This window comes from Plectropomus leopardus, chromosome 9 (assembly GCF_026936395.1).
Source record: "Plectropomus leopardus strain MGB_pleo_1.0 chromosome 9, ASM2693639v1, whole genome shotgun sequence".
Classification (NCBI taxonomy): Eukaryota; Metazoa; Chordata; class Actinopteri; order Perciformes; family Serranidae; genus Plectropomus; species Plectropomus leopardus.
The window spans coordinates 10750010-10774432 of NC_142184.1; the positions used below are offsets into that span (position 1 = coordinate 10750010).

Sequence of the window (24423 nt, forward strand, 5' to 3'; positions counted from 1 at the left end):
CTCTGCACACCTGCAGCTAAAACCCTTCATTGGTTTTCAAACTGTCTGAGGAACCAAGTTCCAGGTGGTTGCAAGGAACATAAAGCAATCCTTGGAAGTGTCGCTGTGACAGTTTAAAAGACATGAAACCATTTGCAAAATGCTGCAAACTGCTAATCAAACAAGGTAATGAACAGTGGAAAATGGAAAAGTACTAAATGGGCAGAGCAGCATAGCAATGTAACTGAAGTGGAGATATAAAATGAGGAAAATTCAATCAAAATGTTTCTGTTTGGGTTAAGAAAATAATTTTTCTACATTTGCCAAAAGTATACCGTGCAGGAATTGTCGGTTACTGTTTGTAAACACAACATTCAAACTTGGCTTTTACAATACTGTACCAATATAGGAAGCTACATATGTTGTAATGGATATGCTTATACTTTAGCAAGTTAACTAAGGTAACTGCCAGCACCCACCTAAACAGAAAACAGGTCAATTCTGCGTCACTCTCCATCCCTATTAAGGATGTCCTCAGTCAACCATCAGTCAGTTACCCGCTGAGTAAATTTTTAATGCTACTCATGTCGGTCTATAGGTTCATTTTGCTACACTTCAGTTTACAGCGCTGTTCATCAAAAAGGGTCTTGTAGGAGCAGCTCCCACTGCCTAATCTGAACTGTCATATCCTCTATATTTGGTATTGAAATTCTGTTCTTTGTATTTATTTTGTTTTTGCATTTCATGTAAAGCATCTCTGACTACTTAGAAAGGGGCAATAGAAGTCTTATCTGTCTGTCTATCTGTCTGTCTGTCTATCTATCTATTATTATTGTCATTATTATTATTGTTATTATTAATAATAATATAAGAAGAAGAAAATACAGGCAGAGGGTAGGGTCTCTGCAGATAAATACTCTGCCACGTAATTTAGTTGGTCATAGCTGGTATTAATTTTTAAGGAGAATCTTACGGGTCACACCTTTGAAACCATACAGAGTTAAATAAGTATTGTGTTACTACCTCTTTAGTGTGTCATGTTTGACATCATGGAAAAGCCAGAGAGCAGGTAAACAGTAGAACGCAGCATGGACGAAGGCCTGCGAACGCTTAATGGTGGTTACTTCTTTTTCAGTCTCCCTTTCAAACTCGGTGCAGACTAATTTGGATCGATTTTTGATCGCTGCGTGGGGGAGACAGATAGTAATTTCTGACGGCGAGTCATTGAGTCTCACCAGTAAAGGGGCTAAAATTAGCGCGTTCACCTGGGTGTTGTGTTTCCATCAATGCTGGTCAGAGTCGTAGGGCATAAATACCCATGACTCAGAGACATTTAATGCAGTTGTGAATGCAGATTGTTACCTTTCCTATTCATTTAAAAAGCCAAATGTTGACTTGAGTTAGCTGTTTTTTGTGCAGTGGAAAAGGGGCTTTAGTGTCTCCAAAATGTGCCAGCTCAGATTTTTTTGCTTTGACACACATGTCTCGATCATTACTTTCCTATCTTCTTTTGTCTTATCAATAGTATGTGCACTGCACTTTGGCCTACACAGCAGTATTCCCACATCGCTCACCGCTCTGGTGTCTCTTGTCAGTGGATGGCTGTTCAGTAGTATGAATAATACCAGCGGGTGAACACTGCAGGGGTAATGGATGAAATAAATACCAAAGGTACAGGTGGTTGCACAGTCAAAGTAAATTCACCTAACGTCTCTCTTAACCCTCAGAAGCCCAACACAGCATTCATCAGGAGTCAATGAGGCCTGAAGCAGGAGGAGCAGCTGTCTGAGCCCTGACAGGGATTTCCTGTGTTTGACATGCTGAGCCGAGGGGACATGAACTCCTGCCTCCCTCCCTCTCTTCTTCCCGTCCTTTCTTTCTTTCTTGCACACAAAGTATAATTACAATGAGAAAGAACATTAGACAGAAAATTCTGTTGAAGCTGCACATTTGCATAACACCTTATTTATTGAATTGTTCTGGTAATTCCTTTCATCGTCGCAGAATAAGGCTTTAAACATTCACTTCAATTTATTGCGCAGACTATTGTGCTTTGTCTTGATCATTGTAATATCTTAATAGCTATGGTATCATAAGCTTATAATGTGCATTTCCATAATAAGTAATTTACTGTTTGTGTTGCCCATATAGAACATTTAAAAATATTATTGAAACCTCCTCTTCACACAATATTTTTCTTTCCACCAGGCGTTTCAGGTTAATGAGTATTCAAGTCATTCCTCTTGACATTTCCCTCATGACAAAGGGTGCAGTACGCAACCCTCATTTCAAACATTTGCATAATCTCTCCTTGTCATCCCCTTTGCTTCTGTGTGCTATCTTTGCCCTCCTCCTCCTCCTTTGCTTCAGCTGTCATTTAAGAAGAAAAAAAAATCTGATTTATTATGATTTGAAATTATCCATCCGGCATTATGTAACTGCAGGTGTAGAGATTTGAAGAAAAAAAGAAGGAAAAAATGTTGTGGTTTCATTTTGTAGGATGAACCTGTGATGCCTTTTTCTAATACTTTAATTTCAAAGTGTGTCGCCACCTGAGTCCGTAAAATCCACTAAATTTGATTACATACACGGATATAATAGGAAGGTGTGCAATATCCACTGGAGGGAAAGAAAAAATCACACTACTTTTTACAAGGTGAGGAAAAAAAATGACACGGAGCGTCAGCCTCCATTACCGCAGAGGACCGTACACTCTCTAATAAGGACACTGGAGGCACAGCAGCTTTTCAGAGAGAAGCACAAACAGAAAAGAAATCTTCTGAGGGAGCACAGACTTGTGCATCAAGGACGGTCTTGCATTCCAATGGTGACAACAGCAAGACATCGTACTGAGAAAGTGTTTTATCCCTCTTTGCTTGTAATCATCTTCCATAATGACACTCCTTAATCCCGAGGGGCGGTTTGATAGATGTTATACAATGGGAATGACCCAAATGGAAATGCAGCTTTTTGAAAACAGCTCTGCGTCTCAGAGGTAAAACATCTCAGCGGCAGTCCAGCAGCTGCAGATGAAATGATATCTGACGTAGTTTCAATTTGAATAACTGTCCTGACGATGACACTGTTCAGCATTGCCAAAAAATCAGCAGCTGACACACTTTGGAGACCAATACAAACCAGCTCTATGTGTGACGCCTGCGTGGTCTAACATTAAACATTGATGCCTCTCTCCCCTCACTGCTGAGAAATCTTTTACTGGAACTGCTGTTTCCTCCTCCAGTGAAAACAAACTAGTGAATAAGCAAAAGCTTTCTTCCTCTGACTATATCATTTGTAGTTTGTACTGTGTTTTGGTATGACTATGCCATTTGCTGCATGGCCTCCTTTTGGAAACAGCGTGAATCATCTCTATGCAGGAATTGTCAGCTACTGTTTACAAACAGTATCGCCAGCAAAAGTGAAAGTAAAAGTCAGTGAGCCTTCACGTTATGCCTCACTATGTGTTTTTTTCCTCTTTTTTTGTCTCTGTGTCTGCAGTTTTGTAGCTTCATCTTAGATGTGTGCTGCTTATGGTCTGGCACCTTGTTGCTACCACTTTACAACACCCTGACCTCACTTGCCTACTATGCCCAGAACATCCTGAAGACACCAAATAAGAGGTAAATAAATAAAAACTTTTTTGAAATTAGACAGAATTTTCAGCACTTCAGTCTAAAACAAACCACAATGTCGACTGATATTTAGAAGAAGATGTCTATCTATAACAGCCTCAATAGCAGCATCTATCTTGTCTTTAGCACTCGCCATTGTTGTTGTTACCTTTTATTGCTTCTGGCACATTGCTTGACAATGCTTGACATCGGTTTGACAAGGGTGCTGGTCCTGTTCATGCCGCTGATTGGTTAATTGAGTCCCCTGATGGTGCTCATTGTTTTTTTCTTTTAACTGAGGAACCTCTGTTTCATGTCACAATGTCAGACCAATCAGTCAACTCAAACTCAGCGGAGTGGGGCAGACTCAAAGGGTACATCTCCCATAATACCAAACAAATGTCCACAGGTGCTTTTTCAGTCATAGAAATAAGATTATTTCTCATCACAGACAAATGTTTGAGTCAGCAAAATTCAAAAATTCGTAGGCAGCATTCAGAAATAAGTCCAGTGGGAAACAAAATGTAGGATGTGATTTAGCTTCCCATACTGTATGTTGACGCTAATACATCAGTGCATTGTTATCCTCTGATTTGTCACTGCCGAAAAACAGATTTTGTAAAAAAAATCTGTTACAATTGGATTTAAGAGCCTCATACATGGTTATGGAAGTCTGGCTGTTGACGGGTGTGAAGAGACTGAGAGTGACTCAGTGATTCAGCATTTATCTCCTTACCATGTTTGAAAAAAAAGACATTCTGTCAGAAAAACCATCTGGATTATAGGAACTCTGTCAAGAACACATTGTCTTCATTTTGAGGTTCAGCATTCTTGGTTGCACATTTTTACTGACACAGTGGATGCTACGGGCGTGCTGCGTTTAGAGGGAACAAAACTGCCAATAATGATTTTTTTCTCATTTTAAAACTGTTCAGGACTTAATATACAACAGACCAGGCCATCTAAGCAGAAGCATGGCGGTCTCTCGATTGTCTTAATTATTATTCTCACAGCTCGAGTTCATGCTTGCTCTCACAGAAGCACTAAAGGTTATTTGCAACCTCCTCGGAGATATCGACTGCCCCAGTGTCAAACTGTTTCCGCTCCACGGTACCGATACTCAAGTCCAGCCAGTCTGAACAAATACTGTGTGAGTTTCTACTTTAATTCTGTTTCCACTTGAAAGCCTGCTGAGCTGGGATCAAATGATATCAGATTCTTTCACCAGCAGGACCTCGTGTCATCTAACATCTAAAACAACGCCTCAACACCCCCCACACACTAATGCACTTTTTGAAAATGTTTATTGGACCAAAAATATAAAATTAAAAAGTAGAATGTCAAAAACTTATTGTTTCATTCTGCTCCCTTTTGCCAGGAACCAAATGGACACACAGTAAAACTAAATGGATATTTGAATGACTGGACTACATTTGATATTTTGATCTTTTTCATCCCATTATGGGAGAAATTTTTACATTTGTCCTCCAGCTAGCTTTAAATAGAAACATTAAGCTGCAGGGCGCTGTGTAGAAAAGGCCAAATTTTACAAAAGCCATAATATCCATTTATGAGCTTGAGACTAACAGTGTGCTCAATATAACTGAATCATAGCACAGAAACACCAGCTGCAGTGTGTTGATGATAGGACCTCACAAGCATATGGTCTGTGGGTCAACACAGCAATCTGTTTCACAGCTAAGCTGTCTTGAAAACAAATAAAGCACTAATCCCAAAGAAAAAGTCCTTAAAGTAGAACTGAAGTTCTTATTTTTTGTGCATGGAAATATACAGTATATATATATACTTTTCAAGCATAGACTATATAAGCAATGGACATTGGTTTGTGGATTGCCTTTTTGAGGCTTCCAGTTTTACATGTCAGCTGTCATTATCTTAATTTTCTGGAGCCAAATTTGGACAAGAGGTTAGAGCTGTGGAGGAGGGAGGAGTGGATGTGACTCACAGAATGTGGCGACGCCTCACAGACAGCCTGTCACACAAGCGAGTGACCCTTAAATATGCGTAACTGTGACTGTGTAGTGGCTGGACCTTAAGTATGAGTGGAACAACAATGTTTTTTTTCTAGTAACCAAAAGACACCTTGAAAATGTCTACAGACTTAATCCCTTTTACATCAGGCTAACATCATCAATCACTTCCGCATACATTACTGGCCATTGATTCCTATTGCGAGGATATGTAAAATCTACAAACTTGTTTATTTCTGTCGTCATTTTCAGCTGTAACTGTAACGTTTAGATATACATAGTTGAACACGGTGGTCTGACCAATCGAGGTTTCAGCCGTGCTTTATGTAATGTGTTGCTTTGCTAATATCTTTAATAATTCGGGCACAAAAGCTAGGTAATATAACACTCTGGATGGGGCTGCAGCAAAACGTAGTTTAGCCAACTAAAAAAAATTATATCAGAGTATGTGTGTTCTATATTTCAGTATTTGCTCAGCTTTACCGTACACATTGACCAATGACGAAGCTGACAAGTAACTCCTGCTTGTGTTCTGCTAAGTAAACTGATATAAACTGGGTTTTTTAGATTTTTTTTTAAGATGGCTAAAAACTAATCATTCAAACCCAGCATTTGTTTGTGAAGCCTATGTGGGTAATATGTGGGCTGAAATCTGGGACCTTCGTGGGATTGTCTTAGGGTTCCATAATGGCTCCATGCCAATTGTCCACATGGGTGGGTTTTACCCATGATAAGATAAGATAAGATTCCCATGAAGGGCCCATTCCCACACCCATTCCTACATGGAGCCTGTGGATGACAGGGGCTACTTTTCAGCCCATTTACTAACCATGAGCCCCACATAGCAATGTTGGCTGGGAGGCAGCAATGGCGCAATGTTGTTTTAATGTAGATGTCACAATGGTTTTCTACCTGCAAATTATTGTAAATAAACATTGTGAGCCGCTCCATTAACTGGCTGCTTCTACTTATATTCTCTTTTCAAGATTTTGATAATCATTTCCACGACTGTTTTTTCTTCTTCACAAATAGCTGAAAATGAGCACAAAATAAACAGTTTTGTTCAATTAAGACAAAGAATATGTTATATTACATAATTATTATGCTGCTTCACCATATCTGAATCTGCCAGTCAAAACTAAAATCAGTTTTCCTCCACACAGAGCCACACAGGGAAAACAGGGCCGCTGTGACATTAGGTGGGTGCGACTGCTGCTCAGTATGGCCTTTGGCTGGTTAATGAGATAGAACATTTGGCCACTTCTGATCTGGCTGTTTTATTATGTGAGCAGACAACTGCAGAACCCATTTAGCAGCCAAATACCTGTGGCTCTGGTTTTGACAGAGCGGCCTGCCTGTCCTCAGTGTCCCTGTCGTATAATCAATCAAAGCCTGAATTGAAGGAAAGGGCATGGGACTCAAACAATGCATCAGTATAGCAAACAGACATATGTGAATGTTTCGCAGCAATCACTTCACTCGTCACATTTAAAAGAGGAGGAGGCTTGAAGACCTGACAGATATTTGTCTCGATTCTTGTTTACAATTGTAAGGCAGTGAAAAGAGTTCAGTGTTTGTCTCTAAACAGTGATTTTGCCTGCGTGGTTGACAGTTGTTCGCCTGACATTTTGTCTTTTACCATCAGGTGGTTCAATTTAGTGGCAATGAAATTTCAGACTGTGTTCAGAAGTCTTTTCTCTGTTGTGCCCATCAAATGTCTATAAAGACAGATGTTTGACCTTCTGTGCTGAAACATTCAAACCAGAAGTGTCCTCCTCTTGTAGTTTATCTTTTGTCTTGACATTGCTTTATTCTTTGTGGCATTTCGGAAATGTTCATCAAACCAGGCACCGATGAGACTCATGCAATGTACAAAGGCTGAGGCTTCAGTCAAACATGCCCCCAAGCCATATTTCAACAAGCGACTAATATCAGATTACTGTCTATTACCATCACTGCATAATTATTTCTTTAGTCTACACCAGAACAAAATATATTTTTTTAAATATACTGTAAAAATTGATTGAATTTCAATTCAAGACATTTGATCAGGAGTTTGTGTCATACAGCATTAGAGAAAGATGTAAAATGCGTGTGGATGTATGGAGTCATGGGTCATACATTGCTGGATGACTTAAGACCATCACCTTATCAGTGGTTTATCACTCTCATGTTTCCCCTCTTTGTTTGCTTTTTTGGTATTATGTGGACTCTCTATGCAATATACTGTATTTACTACAGTATATTATACTGCCCTACTACTACAGCAACCCTGTCTTCTAGAAATTACGTTTGTATGTTGCAAAACTGCTTTTGTATTAATGTTGTTGGGGCAACGTAATTGTTGCCTGGATTATGTTCAGAGACGTTTTTTTTTCTCAAATAACGACACACTACATTAATGTTCTACTTAGGCTTTGGAAAGAGATGGTTGGGGAGGATGGTGGGCTACAAAGTTCAGGACCTTGACACCACTTGAATCCTGTCTTAGGTTTAAGGACCCGGGTGAAAGATAGGGAAAGATCGTGATTTCAGTTAAATGTTAATAAAGGGGGATTAGGGTTAGAGTTAGTTGCATCAAAACATAATTCCTAAAACATAGGGCTAACCACATTAAACTTTGTTGGCCAACAAGGGCAGACGCGCTGTGATGGCCCAAACATTTCCAAATACAGAAAACTGCAAAAATCCAAAACAAATACAAAGATGGAAAGTGCTGCAAATGAAAAAAATGTGCTGCACAAAGTCAAAAGAGACAAGACATTCACTGCAAATGTGCTGCAAATACAGAAAAGAAACAATATCAAAAACACACAAACCCCCGAAACAAATGCAACAAAAAATGCTGCATATCCAGCCAACATAGCAATAGGTAAACCTGACAACAAGTTGTCAGATAAAAAGAAAACTATTTCAACTTGAATCAGTAATGCCACAGTTAACAAACAATCACTGTATACATTAGCTGTATTTGTAGAAAAATACTATATGCTTTTGAGTATACTTTCTAAATTAGTCTTAACGAACCTATACTAGTTTTTTAATTTGTGCAATAACAAGGCCCCCAAAATGCTGATTTATTCCCAATACAACATATGACGATGATGCTAAAAATACATGTAACTCCTCTAACCGACATGATACGACAAGCATATTGCACCTCCCCCTGGGATGCTTACTAAACCTTTCTAATTAAGATGCGACCTCAGGAGGCACGCAGAGAAATGACATCCCTAAATGCAATAAAACCCTGTAAGAAAGTGTCAGATCTCTGTACCTGCAGAACGAACAGGTGGAATAAGGAGAAGTTTGCAGGGCTTTAAGTGCTCATGACTCAGTTTGGGTTTGATTTAATGAAAGGCTGCGCTGAGTGAATTGGAGGCAGCTTTAGGGATTCTTCACCTGTGCTCAGACAGAGACATTTTGAGCAAAAGAGAAACAGCAGATCTAGAGACATCTGTGCATAGATGTCAAAACAACACAGATTTGTTTATCACTCACTAAATTCATTTTATACTTATGACCTTTAAGGCATAACAAAGTTTCCTGTCACAGAGAAGTCTTATTTTAATGTGGATTGTTTACACTAGCTTGTGTTCTTCATCTGATGCCACCAACTATGACTCAGTTTCTTTCTAACTTAAATTTCCACCTTTCACAAAGACTCTGAATAACACTGTATTTTGCTCCCATAAAGCAAGGACATAAACTGATTTTAAAGTTTTAAAGTTGCTCTTAACTAAACCAACATTTTGTCAAACAGACTTTGGATTTTTGCCCTTAAAAAAGTTGCACTCAAGTTTGAAGGGGATTCATTTCATAATCACTTTACACCCACCTATTTAAAACTCTTCATGACTGTAGAGGACATTTGAGTACTCACAGGCTTTCTCCTCCTTGTGTCTGTCCTTTTTTATGAGAATTTAGGAATCTGGGAAGGCTCATACCACAATATTTAAATTCATATGCAAGGGTTAGGTCATAATTAGCATAAAATCCCAGCATTTTTAAAAGTAGTGGAAAAATGAGAGAATGTTTCAAAAAGAAAAAAGGAGAAAAGGCCCAAATCATACTGGATCTGTCGTGTTGGGTTTTGAGTCCCTTTTGCATAGACTGTTAGGCAAATAGGCAGCTGAGCTGGACAGACTGGAGGGCTCTGCAGGAGTAATCTGCTGCTGGTGCTTCTCCAGGACGACTGATGATGGGCAGCAGCTTCGAGCTGGCAGGAAAGAAAGGGACGCAGTGGCACAGAGAGTACTGGACATGTCGGTAGTGATTACATTCTGCTTCAGAAAGGGTCAGAGGTCAGATTGAGTGTGTGCCGGCAGCTCCCTGCGCCAAACTGACTGTATTCCCAACACTGTACAATGCCATCTTCTTGTATTGCTGCGGGCTGGCTCTGCAGCCTCACTTTCACACTGTCACCGCTCCTCAATATTTGAAAATCAAATTTAATTAGCACTGCGTCTACTGTGCACACTTTTGTAGCAGATACAAGTGCTCCCTGGAGACAAGAGTCAAGAGCTTAGTGCTAAGTCAGACTTTAGGGAGAGAATTAAGACTTCAGCATAAAACATGCCCAATGGGCTCTACTTTTTGTATATGTATATGAAAAAAAATGAAGTTGCACTAAACATTTACATCTGTGGAACATTCTTAAACAGCTGAGGCAAAGAATACATTCAAGTGCTTGAGGAAATGCCTTATACTGCAATTCAAGTTATTTAAATTTTGTGGGGGGCAATATTTTGATATCGATATTGTGATATGATACTAGATAGCATTTTAGATTTTGATATCATGATATCATAAATGTTGTCTTTTCTGGATTTTAAAAGCTGCATTACATTAGAGTAATGTAATTTTTATATATTTACCAGACTATTCCAGCTGTTCGATATTTTTCCTTCCTTACTACGACAATACTGAAGAATCTCATTGTATACATCTTGTTTTGCACTGCTGATGATTTTATTATAATGAATCAATACCTAGTTGTATATTAATGATTGTTTCCCTTTGTGATCTGTGGATATGTTGCGGTTTGTTTTGAACTGTGTCTTGTAGGGTGTGCTAGAGTGATTTGAAAGGCACCTATAAACAAAATGTATTATTATTATTATTACTGATTCAGAAAGCTTTGTATTTATTTATTTTTTTAGGCCTTTTCTGCTTTATTGGACAGTTTAGATTGAAAGGGAGAGAGAGGTTAAGTTTGCTGCGGCAAGGACACAGCCTTATTTACATGGAGTGCCCGCTCTACGAGGTGAGCTACTGGGCGCCCACAATAGAAAGTTTACGTACTGGTTGTTTAAAGAGCACAGATACGAGAGTCTGATTTTTGTCCAATCACGGGGAAACACCCTGAGGGATTTAAAAAATGAGATACACATAGCAAAAAACACTTTCACATCAGTCTGAACAAACTCTAGGATGCTTGTAGGAATATTTTAATAAAGACTCACCGTCCTCTCGAGACTTTTGAATAAACGCATCAACGCCACTTTCCCCGTAGTTTCCCTCTGAGGCTACAGTGGAGACGTAGTTCCAACGCATGGCTTTGACAATGTCCACCATAGCCTGGGCCTGGTAGGTGTCTGGGGGCACCACCCGGGAGAAAAAGTCGTAGCGGGTGTTGTCACTCAGCTCCGGAGCTGTGGAGGCGTAGCTCACCTGAGGGATCTAAGAAAGAGAGAGACGTGGTTACACACTGTGAAATGTATGAATAATAGACTTTATGTAAATTAATGACATGTTCAGGACGAAGGTTCCATGTACAATTACATGATTATTGAATGACACCGAACATCTGCTGGAATCTCATCTGCCCCGTGGTTGGTATTCACCCTCTACAGTGTACACTCTGTTGCTTTAAATAGGCCTGATGATTACAGGCTTAGCTGTAGCTAAAGTATACTTCCACACCAGTCAAGCAACACTAATCTGCTCATGAATTCACACTTGTCTCGAACATAATGTGAGATTTATTTGGTGTTGAAAAACATAAAAGCACATGATGATCTGCCTCCAGAGCTGCAGTAATACCCAGTGTTCTTGTCAGGAATTGCAAAGCCGTTATTGTTTCATGGGAAAGGCTAGAAAACCATAAATATAATATAACTTTAATGTGTTACTTAGAAGAGTTTGAAATGAAAGTAGAACTCAATAAGGTGAAAGGTTATGCAGTAATTCGATAGTATGGAAGATAAGGAAGTTAAGCGTTTTGAAATGATGGGAATGGCTTTAAATATATTTTTAATAATCCTTCAATAGATATATTTAAAAATACATTAATAAAATGTGAAAACTGTTGAGTGCTGTCTTCAGATTTCTGCCTGTCTCCACATGCTGCTGTTATAAAAGGTTTAACTCTTCTTAGTTTCACTACAAAAGTGTTTCAGGGAGTCTTAGTTGGTTCGTAATCTCAACTTTTTGCTTGCTCAAGTTATTTCAGATTTATGGCTTCTGTGATCTTCCTATGGCTTCCGTGCTGCACAGTTTGGAAGTTAACTGACCAGATTTTATGACACTCAGTAATGTGTTTCATGCTTTAACTTCAAATACGGACACACTTTTTTATGCTGATGTAAAAAAATGTTCAGGTCTAGATTCTCCTGGGTTGATGAATTCAGGCAGAAGATGTAGAAGTCACAGCTGCTTTAAACCAGAATAGAGTTTAACTGCATGAGTCAGTGGGGGAACATCTTTTAATGTGCGTGACCCAGCTCAGTGTTAAAAGTAGACTACTTGTCCTAAAGCCAATCCTGCCTTTTAAAGACGCCTTAATCCGAGAAATCATGTTTCATTTTTACAGTAAAAACACAAATTGCTGAAGTAACACACGAGGAAAAAACATAATTTTGTCAAATGGAAGGGAAAATTCTGATTGTAAGTATTCCTGAATGCCTGAAATTGTAAAATGTAAGTAAAAGCTATTCTGATTATAGTTTTTACTTCCTCCAAGAGAACTCTGGTGCTAATCTTATCTAACAACCAAAACGTTTTCAGCTGGAGATCCCTAAAGTGAAATCTTATTAAATGGGTGTCTGTGACCTAATGTGTATCAATTTAAAGGTCTTTAACGTGAAAAAAGGTTGAGACCTGCTGCTACAAGTTACTTGTCTTTTTCTGAAGTCTGAGGATAAATACGGAGGTCAAAGTAGTTGACTTTGACTGTGCTTTTTTTATCTGATGACTGACATTTGAATGTGATTTTGCTCATCCCTTCCAAATGCTGTTTGTCATGGCACCTAAGAGGCACTCTGGGGATTTTGACAACCCCCTTTTAGCATCCCCACTGAGATGGAGGGACGTGGATGGACAGATAAGCTGAAAAATACTTAAAACCAGCAGTATGTCAGAACAGCATTCATTTGTTATACATTAAAGTAGGGCAATGTTTTCTTAATTATACTCCTGACAGAAATGGAACCATTTTACAACTTTGGTTAATTACATTAAACAGAAATATCCTCAACAAAGCATTTGAATGGCATGAGAGCTGTGAGGTAAAAGTAGTGTTTCAGGTTATTGTGGAGGGGGGCAGAAGCAAAATATATTTCAGCCATGAAAATAGGACCACATAAACACCTAGTATACGTAGGTTTAGACTATTTTCACTGCTTTACCTTGCTGTCATACAGTCCTTTACAATAGGAAACTAACACCATTATGACTGCTATGCTGTCTTTGAAGCCACCAGATGCCATTGACAGAAAAAGTGATGGTACTTCACAAGGAGTCTCTTGTCTTCGGCTGGTGGGCAGTTTGTGTTATTGTGTGACTTTCGGAACCAAGTTATCAGTTTTCTTGTGTGCCTGTCCAAACTGGGAGCATTGACAACACACAATTCAATCTTTTAAAAGATTATTATTTGGCTTTATTAGTGATAGGACAGCTCAAGTTTGAAAGGGGGAGAGAGAGAGGGGATGACATGCAGCAAAGGGCCGCACGCTGGAGTTGAACTGAGGCTGCTGCAGTGAGGACAGCAGCCTGCGTACATGGGGCACCTGCTCTGTGAGCTACTGGGCACCCCGATAACACACAATTCACAGTGAAGGCTCTGTAACAAAGGACTCTCAGCGGTGTACTCCCCGTCGCCTGCCTGGTGCCAACGCAAAATGGGTAGAGACTCAGCAGAGTAGTCTTGTACTGTCCTGCGCAGGATGCGTGAGAATGCAATACAGTATAATATACTTGAAGACATTTCTTGATTACCTTGGTGGCTAAATATAGCGACAAAGTCGCTAAGTTGGCAACATTGTTTTCAAATCGCACGGAAATTTCTTTTTAGGCTTTGGTAGGAGGGGCCAATCGGCCAATCTGCTGGTAAGATGTACCTGATTGACAAAATAAGACCAAATGCGAGCAACATTTGTAGACTCTTCATGCGGCACAAAATAGTTTCGATTATCTTGATTTGAAAATTGAGAGAAGTCAGAGTTGTAATTGAAAAAAAAAAGTCAGATTAATCGCCCCACCCTGCATTACAGCCTTTATTTATTTGCTTTTTATATATCTGAATTTAAATATATAAAATGGTATGTTTGGGAGGGGAAACAAATCACAGAACAAATTACAGCACTTACATCCTGCAGTGGTACATCAAGGTAAACTTTACCCACCTACAGTTTCATAGTACTTCACCAATATTTACTCCTCTATCTGCACACAGACGGCTGTGGAATTGAAACCGTCCCTTCCTCTCTCCCTCACTTCACACAGCGGAGGCCTTTGATGTGGTCAGCTGTAGCAGTGTACTGATCCTGCTACTGCTGTGCGCCCCGCTCGTCTCTGTAGCCTGTGTGAGGAGCACAGCTGTTCAGTCTGTACCCGTGACCTACAGCTCCAACAACTCGTGTAATTCCACACAGACTTTCTTTTCGCCACAAGGATCCTCTGGGTAAAGCCTGAACGAGTGCAGAGCTTGTAATGAATGAATGTAGAAGATGTTCCCCTTGTGTCATTTTATTGTGATATGTCAGAGTTGTGCTTCAGTGCCGAATCGGCTTTATAGGTAGTGACTTGTGATGCGGCAAGCATGCCACTCAGAAACAGCCTTGTTAAGTCGATTCTCTTTCGCAGAAGAGAAAAGGCAGAAAAGGGATATCTGTGTGTGCTAATGGACCATGTGCATGTTGTATGTCATCCTCCCGGATGAATGGCTCTCAGTCGTCCCCGGCGCATCACACTGTGCTGTGTCCAAGCAGTATTTCTGCGTCAGTTGTCTTGTTTAGAGCTTGTGCAAATTGCTCTGCCTCATGAACTGTGAGCACCGAATGACATCCATGTTGGAAGCTGACATGCTTCATGCACGTGCTCCTCCGGGATTCTCTCAGAGACACGGACCTTGACGGGATCCATGGCATGTTTTGAGTGTGCACCCTGCGGACTGGTGGCAGTCAACTGACTTGTCGATTTAACACCTGGTGGTAACAGCAGACTAAGATACACCTGACCTTAAAAGTTTGCTCACTTAATGTCTGCCTTGACTGTTGGCAGAACTTTTCTCCTTTTACATCTGTTTTTCTCTCCCCCTTTCTAGCAACAAAAGTGTGAACCAGATTTTTTTTGTTTCTGGCACTGCTTTGACGTCATAAGGCGGGATCTAGCACGCTGTGCTGTGCAAAGGTGTTTGTAAGGTGTTAATAATGTCTCATTTTAGATTATTTCAATGTTCTAGCACACAGCAGCACAGTGAAAATGATCCTTACTCTTCAGTTTTTAAGAGAGTTAGAGAGTATGTGCTAATATCTGCTAATTTTGCAAAGTGAGTAAAGCATGATCTTCTGAGTAAAAAATGAGGTTAAAGCACATGTATAAAAATGTACGTGGCAACTTCTCCCCATGGCACCCCTCAGGATTTTTGTAACTCTCCTCCTAGAGGGGCTTTTAAAAAAAACACAGATAACATATCATGAATCCCTGCTGACATGCATGATTGCACCTGTTATCACTGTGTTTTACAAGAGCTGTTTTTCAGAAAAACTGACTGAAGAATAATTAGTTAGAGGTTAAAATGTGTGGTGCAAAACTCAGAGTCGGAAATGCTCTATTGATCTCCTGGGATGGGGGCAATTGTGGTTTGTTAAAGTTGCTCTGATGTAAAGCAGAAATAAGTACCAGCACAGTATGTATACATATAAAATATAAAACAGAAGTAATAAAAACAAATATCACTAGTATATGAATATTTAAAACTTATATGTATAATGTGCTGACTATGAAAAGTGTGTAAAGATTTAAAATATAGCATATAAATACAGTAATAATAAGGAACAATCAGCACTAGTATGTAAATATGTAAAATTCTAAACATGTAAAGTGGAGAAATATATATTTTTTTCTTATGCTACAACTCAATGTATAAAACTAGTATGTAAAGTAAGAAATATAAAATATGTGTAATGCTACAATGTACAATGGATATATAGAAGAACAATAAAAACATATACAATGAATAGAATATAAGTAACATGTTAAACAAAGCCAACATTCAAAAGTTGAGAGAATTTTGCACATTTGAATAATTACACAGACTGCTGTAGTTGTATTATTGTATTATAAAACCAAGTTCAGTTGAAGAATAATAAAGTAGCTTTGTAATTGTAATTGGATTTAAAAAGTCTTTGTCAGCAAAATCCTGCAGTACATTAAAAACGCCTAATTGAATGAATCTACCCTGATCTGAAATATATCTCATGTTTTGGGGTTTCTAATTTTGCTGCTGTCATGTATTGTGGTGCTGCTGTGACGTGTCTAGTCCCATATCTGCCAAACAAGTGGGAGCCGCAGTGAAGCAACCCTGTGTTGTATTTTTCACCTGAGGGATTTTCACTGCTGTAACAATCACACAATTTCAGCATTCTGTCAAGAACCGGGACAGGCAGAGCTTATCATGTTTGTGTTGGCGAGATTTCTTGCTCGCTGGACTACAGCGATAGTCCTGAACAGTGTGCTTCCTCTAATAGAACACAGTCACTTCTTAGCATTGACTCAAGAAATTAAATTCCTCAGCAAAGGCCCTCTCTGATCCCCCTATAGAGAATCAAAAGAAACAGGGATTGGAAGGAAAAATAAAGACGTGATGTGAAAAGAGAATATGCCATATGCAGGCAGGGAGAAGATATCTTGGCAGGGGTTTGACGTATGAAAACTGCACAGTGCAGTTGAATTCAGGATTGCTCACTATACTCACAGCCAGATTCAGTGGTAAAGATCTTACGTTGTTCAAAAATGTTCTTGTGGCTCCATTTTAGTGAAGCTGTGTACACCATCTGCTCCGGCTGAGGCTAACGCAGCTGAGCTTCCTGTCCTGTGATGTGAGCTCTTTGTGACCCCATCACTTTATACAGAGTTCATCCATACACTACGTTTCCACCCCAAGTTTATAGAACTGCTTTAATCTGCACCCCGTCACCCCAGCACTATCCATTTAATTGCTAATGGGCTTGGGAAATATGCTTAATTGCTGTGATGTGAGTCTCAAGCAGATTTTTGATGCAGATTTAATGTTCAAATCACTTGCTTTAAATAACTGTGCCTTTTTAAAAATTCAATGAGCTCATTTGGCACTGCATCAATGCAGGAGTAATGATGCTCATTAGAACTGTACAGAAATATTGTACATCTGTACTGTTTGCATGGTGAAGAAAAATCAAAAAGCTTCAGTCAGGATCTGGAAATGTTCCAGTAAATACTTCCTGCAAATATGTTAGCTGTGTATTTTCCATCTGTAAAAACAGAAGAAAAAGTTCTGAATGAGCTAACTCGTTTGTCTTGCTGACAGTTATGCAGGATCGCTGTTTCTGTGCATCAGGTGTTGATGTTTTTATCTGAAATTATTGTGAGATAAAACAATAATGGAGACACAAAGTCTGAGAGCAGTGGTTGTAGTCTGGGATGTTTCCAGCTAAAATTGTGCATTTTTCAAGGATGGTGGCTGACCTTTGAGCTATATTTTTGTCATTTACATAAATTCATGTAGAACATGTGCAAATTGATTTATAAAATTCACCAGAATGAAGGAAATAAAGCATTTGATGCTCAAAATTTTGTAGTGCAAGATCCTCAAACCACATAAATGTTTGACTAAATTTATGCCCTTGCCTCCCCTGAACAGCGATTTTCATATGTAAACCATGAATAATAATAGTTACTGCAGCCCCATGTGATGTGCATTGAACTGCAGCAAGGGTGAAAATTACTTTTGAGAGGGTTTTTTTTGTCATTATGAGGGATGGATTTAACAGTGCGTCTGCTCTAACTCAGACTGCTTTGTTAGCGTGATCGGCTAACTTGTTAGAAGTAACTTAGCATTACAGTCAAAAGAAAGAAGCATATCAGTTAGCGAACTACATTTTTTATGAGGTTGCAGATTACATTAGAAAAATCCCCAGTCATCTACCTAAAAGTAGACTAGTGCTAGAATGGAGAGCTTGGCAATGCAATAGCAACTATAAACCAATCGCTAGAAAAAAATATGCACAACAGCTACTTGTTTATGGTTCAGGGAAGATCATGTTTTGGCTTAAAATACCCATATTGGCGGGAACAATCCTGTCAGAAAAACGCAGGGATGTCTCAGTGGAAAAAAAAATCCAATTATTTTTCATGCCAAAAAGCCCATGGAAACACAGCAACGGGTTGCTACCAAACACCCACATTTGATGCCTCCAAAGCTACTGGAAACACAACAATCATTCACTAAATCACAACTGGTTTTGTTGTTTGTTGGCCTTGAACAGTTGTCTGCAGCTTGGCAGGAGTCTTATGTGTCATGCCATCCACAGTCCCCTCCAACTGCGGGTGTCAAAGTCATTTACACACTACAATACCTATACGTTGCCTGTCCCTATCCTCGGGGGGAAACCGTGTTATCCCAATAATGGTGCTGTAGTTTGTAAATCTCAGACTGGTTTTCCTCCTGGTTCTCATATTCACTTAGAGGCAAATGTATTTCCTGTTTGCTCTCACAGGAGCCAGAGGGCTGACACTCGGCAGCACCTTCAGGCATGCAGTGTAGTCTTCACCATTCAATTAAGAAGCGGCTGAATATAACACTGGATGTTATCCAAAGGTGAAGCCTCCAGTCAGTGAATCCCTGCAGTGTATCCAGTCTAACCCGGTGATAATTAAACAATGCTCCTCCTGGCATGCTGATTGATCAAGCCATTGTGTTGACGGGAATTTTTATGTGCTTTCTCTATTTTCAGCTACTCAACAGTTTCACTGTTCTCGTCATTAAGACGCTTTGTTTCTGCCAAGTTAAAAAAAAAAAAAAGGCCTCTTTCTCTCCAGCTTGGCCTGACCCTGTGTGACTAACTGCAGAACCAATCTGCTGAGTCATAAAACGCATTGAGATCTTTCAACCCATTGTTACTGGGATCAATATGGTGAGACTAAAGTGAACAATGCAAGCTCCACACTGATACTCGGGCCAGGCATCTGATCCGCCTCTATGCAAGGTATCACCAAGGCTTAATTCTTTCTCTCCAACATTCCCTGTTTACAACTCTGCAAGAATTTCTTATATGTTTCTACTATAGATGAACGGCCTCTTGAGAATAAAAGGGCACTGCTGCTTGTATAAAGCTTCACTGTGCGGGGGGATCAGGATGCTGAACAAATGCTGCAAACCTTCACCCTATTTCTACTGAACTGTGCTGTTCCAACAATTCAGCCAGAACCACTAACCTCAACCCATTTCTGTGCATATTTACACTGTTATAGTGCACAAGATGACTGAAATTTACCGACCGCAATCTGTAATTGATCAATAATGTGTCAGCGTTAGTGCATGGCATGAAATGTCCGAGCTGTAATCATGATTCTGGCTGAATTAGCAGCGACAGATTGTATCTCACTGTGCTGCTCCATTCAAAAATGACTAAAATAACTTTTAGACAGTCATTTAAATGTTCATGTTTAGTTACTCTTTTTGCTAATGTGTTTACTCTCTATCTAGCAATTCATCTGTTCTGCTCTGCTCTTTACTTCCTGCTTAAACTACACTTTAATTGGGTTCAGGGCAGCCACCGTGCCGAGCTCAAAATAATAAGTCCAATTAACAGAAAGGTATGGCGCCCGGGAGGTGTCATGGAAGAAAAAAACCATTTAATAATTTGTGTTCTTGAATTACTAATTCGTTCTCTCTATTTAATAATGCATGCTCTCAATTAAATATTGTTTGTTTAATATTGGTTTTTTGTTCTATTTTGGTTCCCAGCATTATTAATGCTTTCTTTTGACCCTCCTTTTGACCCAGAAAAAAACTGCAATCCAGTCATTATCTTAAGATATTTACAGTAGAAGAACAAACTGGTGAAAAATACAACCACTCTCTATAAGAGCTGCTAAATAAATGGCTACTACAGCCACTGAACGACTGAACTGAATCTCTGTGGCTGCTGAAGGGCTTGAGCACCACAGCAATTTTCACTGCGTCCCAAATAAAAGCTCAAAAACAATATCTCAGATGATGTTGTTGCCTGATATGCATGCAATTACACAATGGCAAGTTGCATGTACAGTCCTGTTGGAGACATGAAGAAAGCTTCTCCAAAGAGGTAGATATAGATAGATAGATACTGTTGATGAGCTAAACGACCAAGGCCGGTTAATGTTTTTTTTTCACTACAGTCTGATATTCTCTGCTGTACAAGCATATAAATGGACAGCATAACACAGTTATTGTTATGCATGTCTGTGGTATGTGATGAAGGGGCTAGAGGGAGTTCAATGTACAGATAAATATCAAAACACACATTTATTAATGTTGGTAATTGAAGTTATCTCCACAGTTATCCTGTATTTAATAATACAAATGAGTATGAATTAGATCAGATTTTATGTAGCTTGACATATTATGACATAAGAATTCTAAATGTCAGTCAGAAACGATTAAATGATGAGTGAATCGTATGGCCATGCTTTTTTGAGACTTAATATTAAAGTATTTTATTGCTGGAAAGATCAACTTTTTATAGAACTGGGCCGTTTATATGGTGAAAAGATGCAATTACTTTCTAAATGTGTGCTACATGAGCAGACAAAACACGTGAAAAGGGCTGTGGCAATTTCTTTTGCTCAAGAGGTAGAAAACTACTAAAATGCACTGTGCTGCATTTGTGCTGTAATGCGAGCTTGGCTGTTTTCCAGAGCAAACAATATGGCTGCCGGTTGGTATCAAACAATCTCAAGTTACAGTTAAACAGTACACTAAACACAGTAACAGAATTTTGGTTTATATTTGAACAGCACCGCTTAGTTTTACCGTTTGATGTCAGCATTTTCAGACACTATTTTTACAATACAGCAAAGTATAGAGCCCACTTCTTGTTAACAAGTTCACATATTACAACCAAACAATGCACTTAAATATGTTCCTGAAGACATTTTAGGAGCGAGAGAGAGGTGCTGCTTTCTCTCGAACTCGAAATACGGAAGAACAATCCGTAGGTTTTGCAACAGCCCTAGAGCCACAAAAACTAAGCTGAAAGATGAGCAGAGAAATCTGGGTGCTGGTAAGATGGAGGGAAACTTACAACAGTTCATTTACACATACTTTGCACATTGTGATGATAAAAACCTGGTTGAAAATGGGTAAAGTATCTCTTTAAGGAGGGCACAGTTACTGACTTTACATTCATCATTACGTGATGCATTAGTGTTTTGCAGGTTTGATGAAGCTCGACTCATCCTGATGTCGGCTTCTTTATTCAGAAAGGTTTGACTGGATAAGCTTGTAGTCTCTGTGCTCAGCTCATCTGTCTGATGTGTTGAAAAGTACAGAACGTAATTTACCATTAGATCCTGACCGATCCTGTCACTGTGAAAGGGAAAATTAATAATTACAAATTATTAATGAAGTTACCACTGCTGTGCCACTCTGCAGAATAAGGAGCCCATTCTTAATTTGGAAACAGTGGTATCATTCCTGCTGCTGTGTGAAGTCTACAGGTATAATAATTATCGAAATAAACTGATTACTCAGTGGCGTGTGAATATAATAGGTTTATTAATCCAGCCTCTTACAGACTGAAAATGAGAACAAAGTGAAAGAGGCTAAACTCAAAATACTAGACAGGTAATAAAAGACTTCAGAGGTTTGTGTGTGCACTTTTGTTAACCTAAGAATATGAAAAAATAGCCTGACATTCAGATGTAATCATGTTTGTTGAGGCACTCTAATTAACTTATATAGCTACTGAATGTTTTTCTTTAGGTGTGGCTGTGTGGCTTTGTTTGGGCAGCAGAGAGTGAAAGACAGAGCTTGAAAGTGGGTGTCTCACAGCAATAACAATATTAAATTGCAAGCACAAATCACTAATTTGAGTGCACAAAATAATGATTTGAGAAAGAATTTGACTCCCCTTCCCTGCAGTCAGCAGGTTTAGCTGGCTAGCAGCACAACATTAGCGTTGTAGACTCCTCAACTTTTGTGTTAGTAGAATTCAATTTGTTTTAGATTCAGGAGACTCTAAAGCACCAGACAGACAGAAAGTGTCTGACATTACCGTCAACAAATGCATGTATTGTTCTCAATGGTAGGAAGCAAATGAGAGACATTAAGTGCTGAGTTAAAACACTTTGGCACTGCTCCCAGCTTCACTTCACAGAGAACGTCCACTGACAACTCTTCCAACTGCTATACACAATGTGGATGTTTTGTGTGCATGGAAGTATTAGTCTGTGAGAGTTAATTTGTGTCAGAAATCACTCCCTATTTAGTACTTAGCGCATTATATTTTGTGCAAACATTAGTGAAAGTGTTCATGGCATGAATGAACTCTACTACTCACCACCAATCCCACAGTCCTTTGTGTTACATTTGATAGATACAAACATGGAATATAATGCAATATTACAACTGTCAGTGATGATGCAAAATGATGATTCATTTGTGTCTCAATGTCGATTTTCTGCTCACTGTAAAGTATTGAATTTCTGTTTATATAGGAAATAATAACCGAGGGAGGGATTTAGGACACAGCCTCAGATACACAAACACCTTTGGCTGCATAGCCCTATCTCCTCAGAATTACGTTTATATACACTAATTTAAAACACCAAAAATGTTTTGAGGGAAATGTAATGCAGTGCATCTTAAAATGTGTATTGTCATAATGAGGACATTTTGCTAATTAATGTATCTAGAAAGTCACAAAAATGTTCATACTGAATGTATCAGCAAATTGTTCACCGAAAATGTATTTCAATTCGATACCATATGATACAATATGCTTTATTGTCCCCACAGGGAAATTTGTCTTGGACTCAGATGCTGCGTCCATACATGCCTTCACACTCAAAATAAAAGAAGAAAAGCACTATACAAGTGCAGTCTATTTACCATTTACCATTTTGAAGCCTAAGCAGCACATAAATATAGTATTTAATTACCTGAAAATGTTGTCTCTGAACATCATTCAGCATAACTAAGAAGGATGTTTCGTAACATACAAAGGTAATTTCTAGGGGACAGAGTTTGGGTGACGGTATTGTAGACCGATACGATTGAAGCTGTTGGTCACCCCAATATAGTTTTGGTGAATGCTCTGAGAGTATGCTGCAATCCCAGAATGCACATGAAAATGAGAACTGCATTGCATTTTTAAAAAAATAATGATAATAACACAAGCCGATGTGTTTGCGTATATTTGAAATTAGAAAGAGCAGAAACATTTTTCCACAGCCTACTGTAAAAGCCATCCCCTAGTGAGCTTATCACTTAACCATGTTGCATTCACACTACAGTTTCATGTCTTTGATGCTGTAAAGTCTCTGAAAATTGGGTTTGAAGTTGTAAATCTTCACAAAGAGTGGCTCATAAGACCCAGACACACAAAGAATCAAAGAGGCATGATTCACAAAAGAATGGCCAAAAACTTAACTACATTTCTCCTGTTCTACTGATGCAAACTTTTCCTCTCCAAACAGTGACTCAGTCTATCTAGAAATGCCAAGAAAAGCAAAACATGTAATCGCACAAGCCAGTCATAGTGGCAGCATTATTATGTATTCACAAATGTACCAAGAAACACTAAAAATAATGTGCTACATCTCGACGACTCCCTGCTTCCCTCTCCTCAGGCAGCTCTTGGCAGTTATGTTGTTTAGATCCATAAGTGCGACAATCATGTTTACAGGGTATGGGTAATGACAGCTGTTCATATGTGCTGTGTATTGAATATGGGGCTTTGATGTGGCCTCTGCCAAACTGAACTCTGTGAGATTCAGTGGAGATGTTACAGAAAACTTCACATTACAGAAAAAAAACAACGTTAAAGTTAGGTAGGGAAATCACATTTATTCATTTTCAGGACAATCTCTGTTTAACACTAATGTAGATGGCTTTACTGCGCTTTTATTGCGTTTGTCATGTTTTCTGTCCTCACTGTTTTATAAAGTAGGTACACTACTTAATCATTTTGGTGGCAGTTTAACCATTACATTAGAAAATGTCTAGAAAGGAAATGTTGCTTTGGTTAACTTGAAGGCTTTTAATAATTCATGACTGCCAAGAATATTAAATTCGCAGTTTAATTATTGAGAACAAAAGTAAAAATGGCAGCTCATGTGTCCTCCTAAGTGTGGGCCTCATGATGAAAAAGTGAGTGTAACTGATATTTATAACGTAAAAACCTCTGATTTAGTATTTCAGAATGCAGTTGGTGGCTTCACATTTGCAGTGATGAATTACTGTTTGTTGTTGCCATTCATGTCTGCATGTCACTGTTGCCCCAGCAGTGTTGTGTTGAGTTGCAGCAAATGAGCCTCAGAGTTAGATTTAAAAGTGCCTTTAGTTATGACACATGAATTTAAATGGTAAATGATGTGCA

General features: G+C 39.0%; 1 protein-coding gene and 1 long non-coding RNA gene across 3 annotated transcripts in view; one reads left to right on the forward strand and one right to left on the reverse strand.

The window, feature by feature from the left end:
* The window catches only part of LOC148188687 (uncharacterized), a 252520-nt gene that overhangs the window by 143655 nt on the left and 84442 nt on the right, over nucleotides 1–24423 (forward strand). Inside the window, exon 4 of the long non-coding RNA XR_015777443.1 lies at nucleotides 3478–3599. This is a non-coding gene — a long non-coding RNA (uncharacterized LOC148188687). The remainder of the gene's footprint in view (nucleotides 1–3477; nucleotides 3600–24423) is intronic.
* LOC121946929 (metabotropic glutamate receptor 4-like) overlaps nucleotides 1–24423 on the reverse strand; it is a 236733-nt gene that overhangs the window by 68845 nt on the left and 143465 nt on the right. For both annotated transcript variants that reach the window (XM_042491761.2, XM_088081954.1), the window contains exon 3: nucleotides 11047–11263. In XM_042491761.2, coding sequence (XP_042347695.1) covers nucleotides 11047–11263 — 217 coding nt within the window. The remainder of the gene's footprint in view (nucleotides 1–11046; nucleotides 11264–24423) is intronic.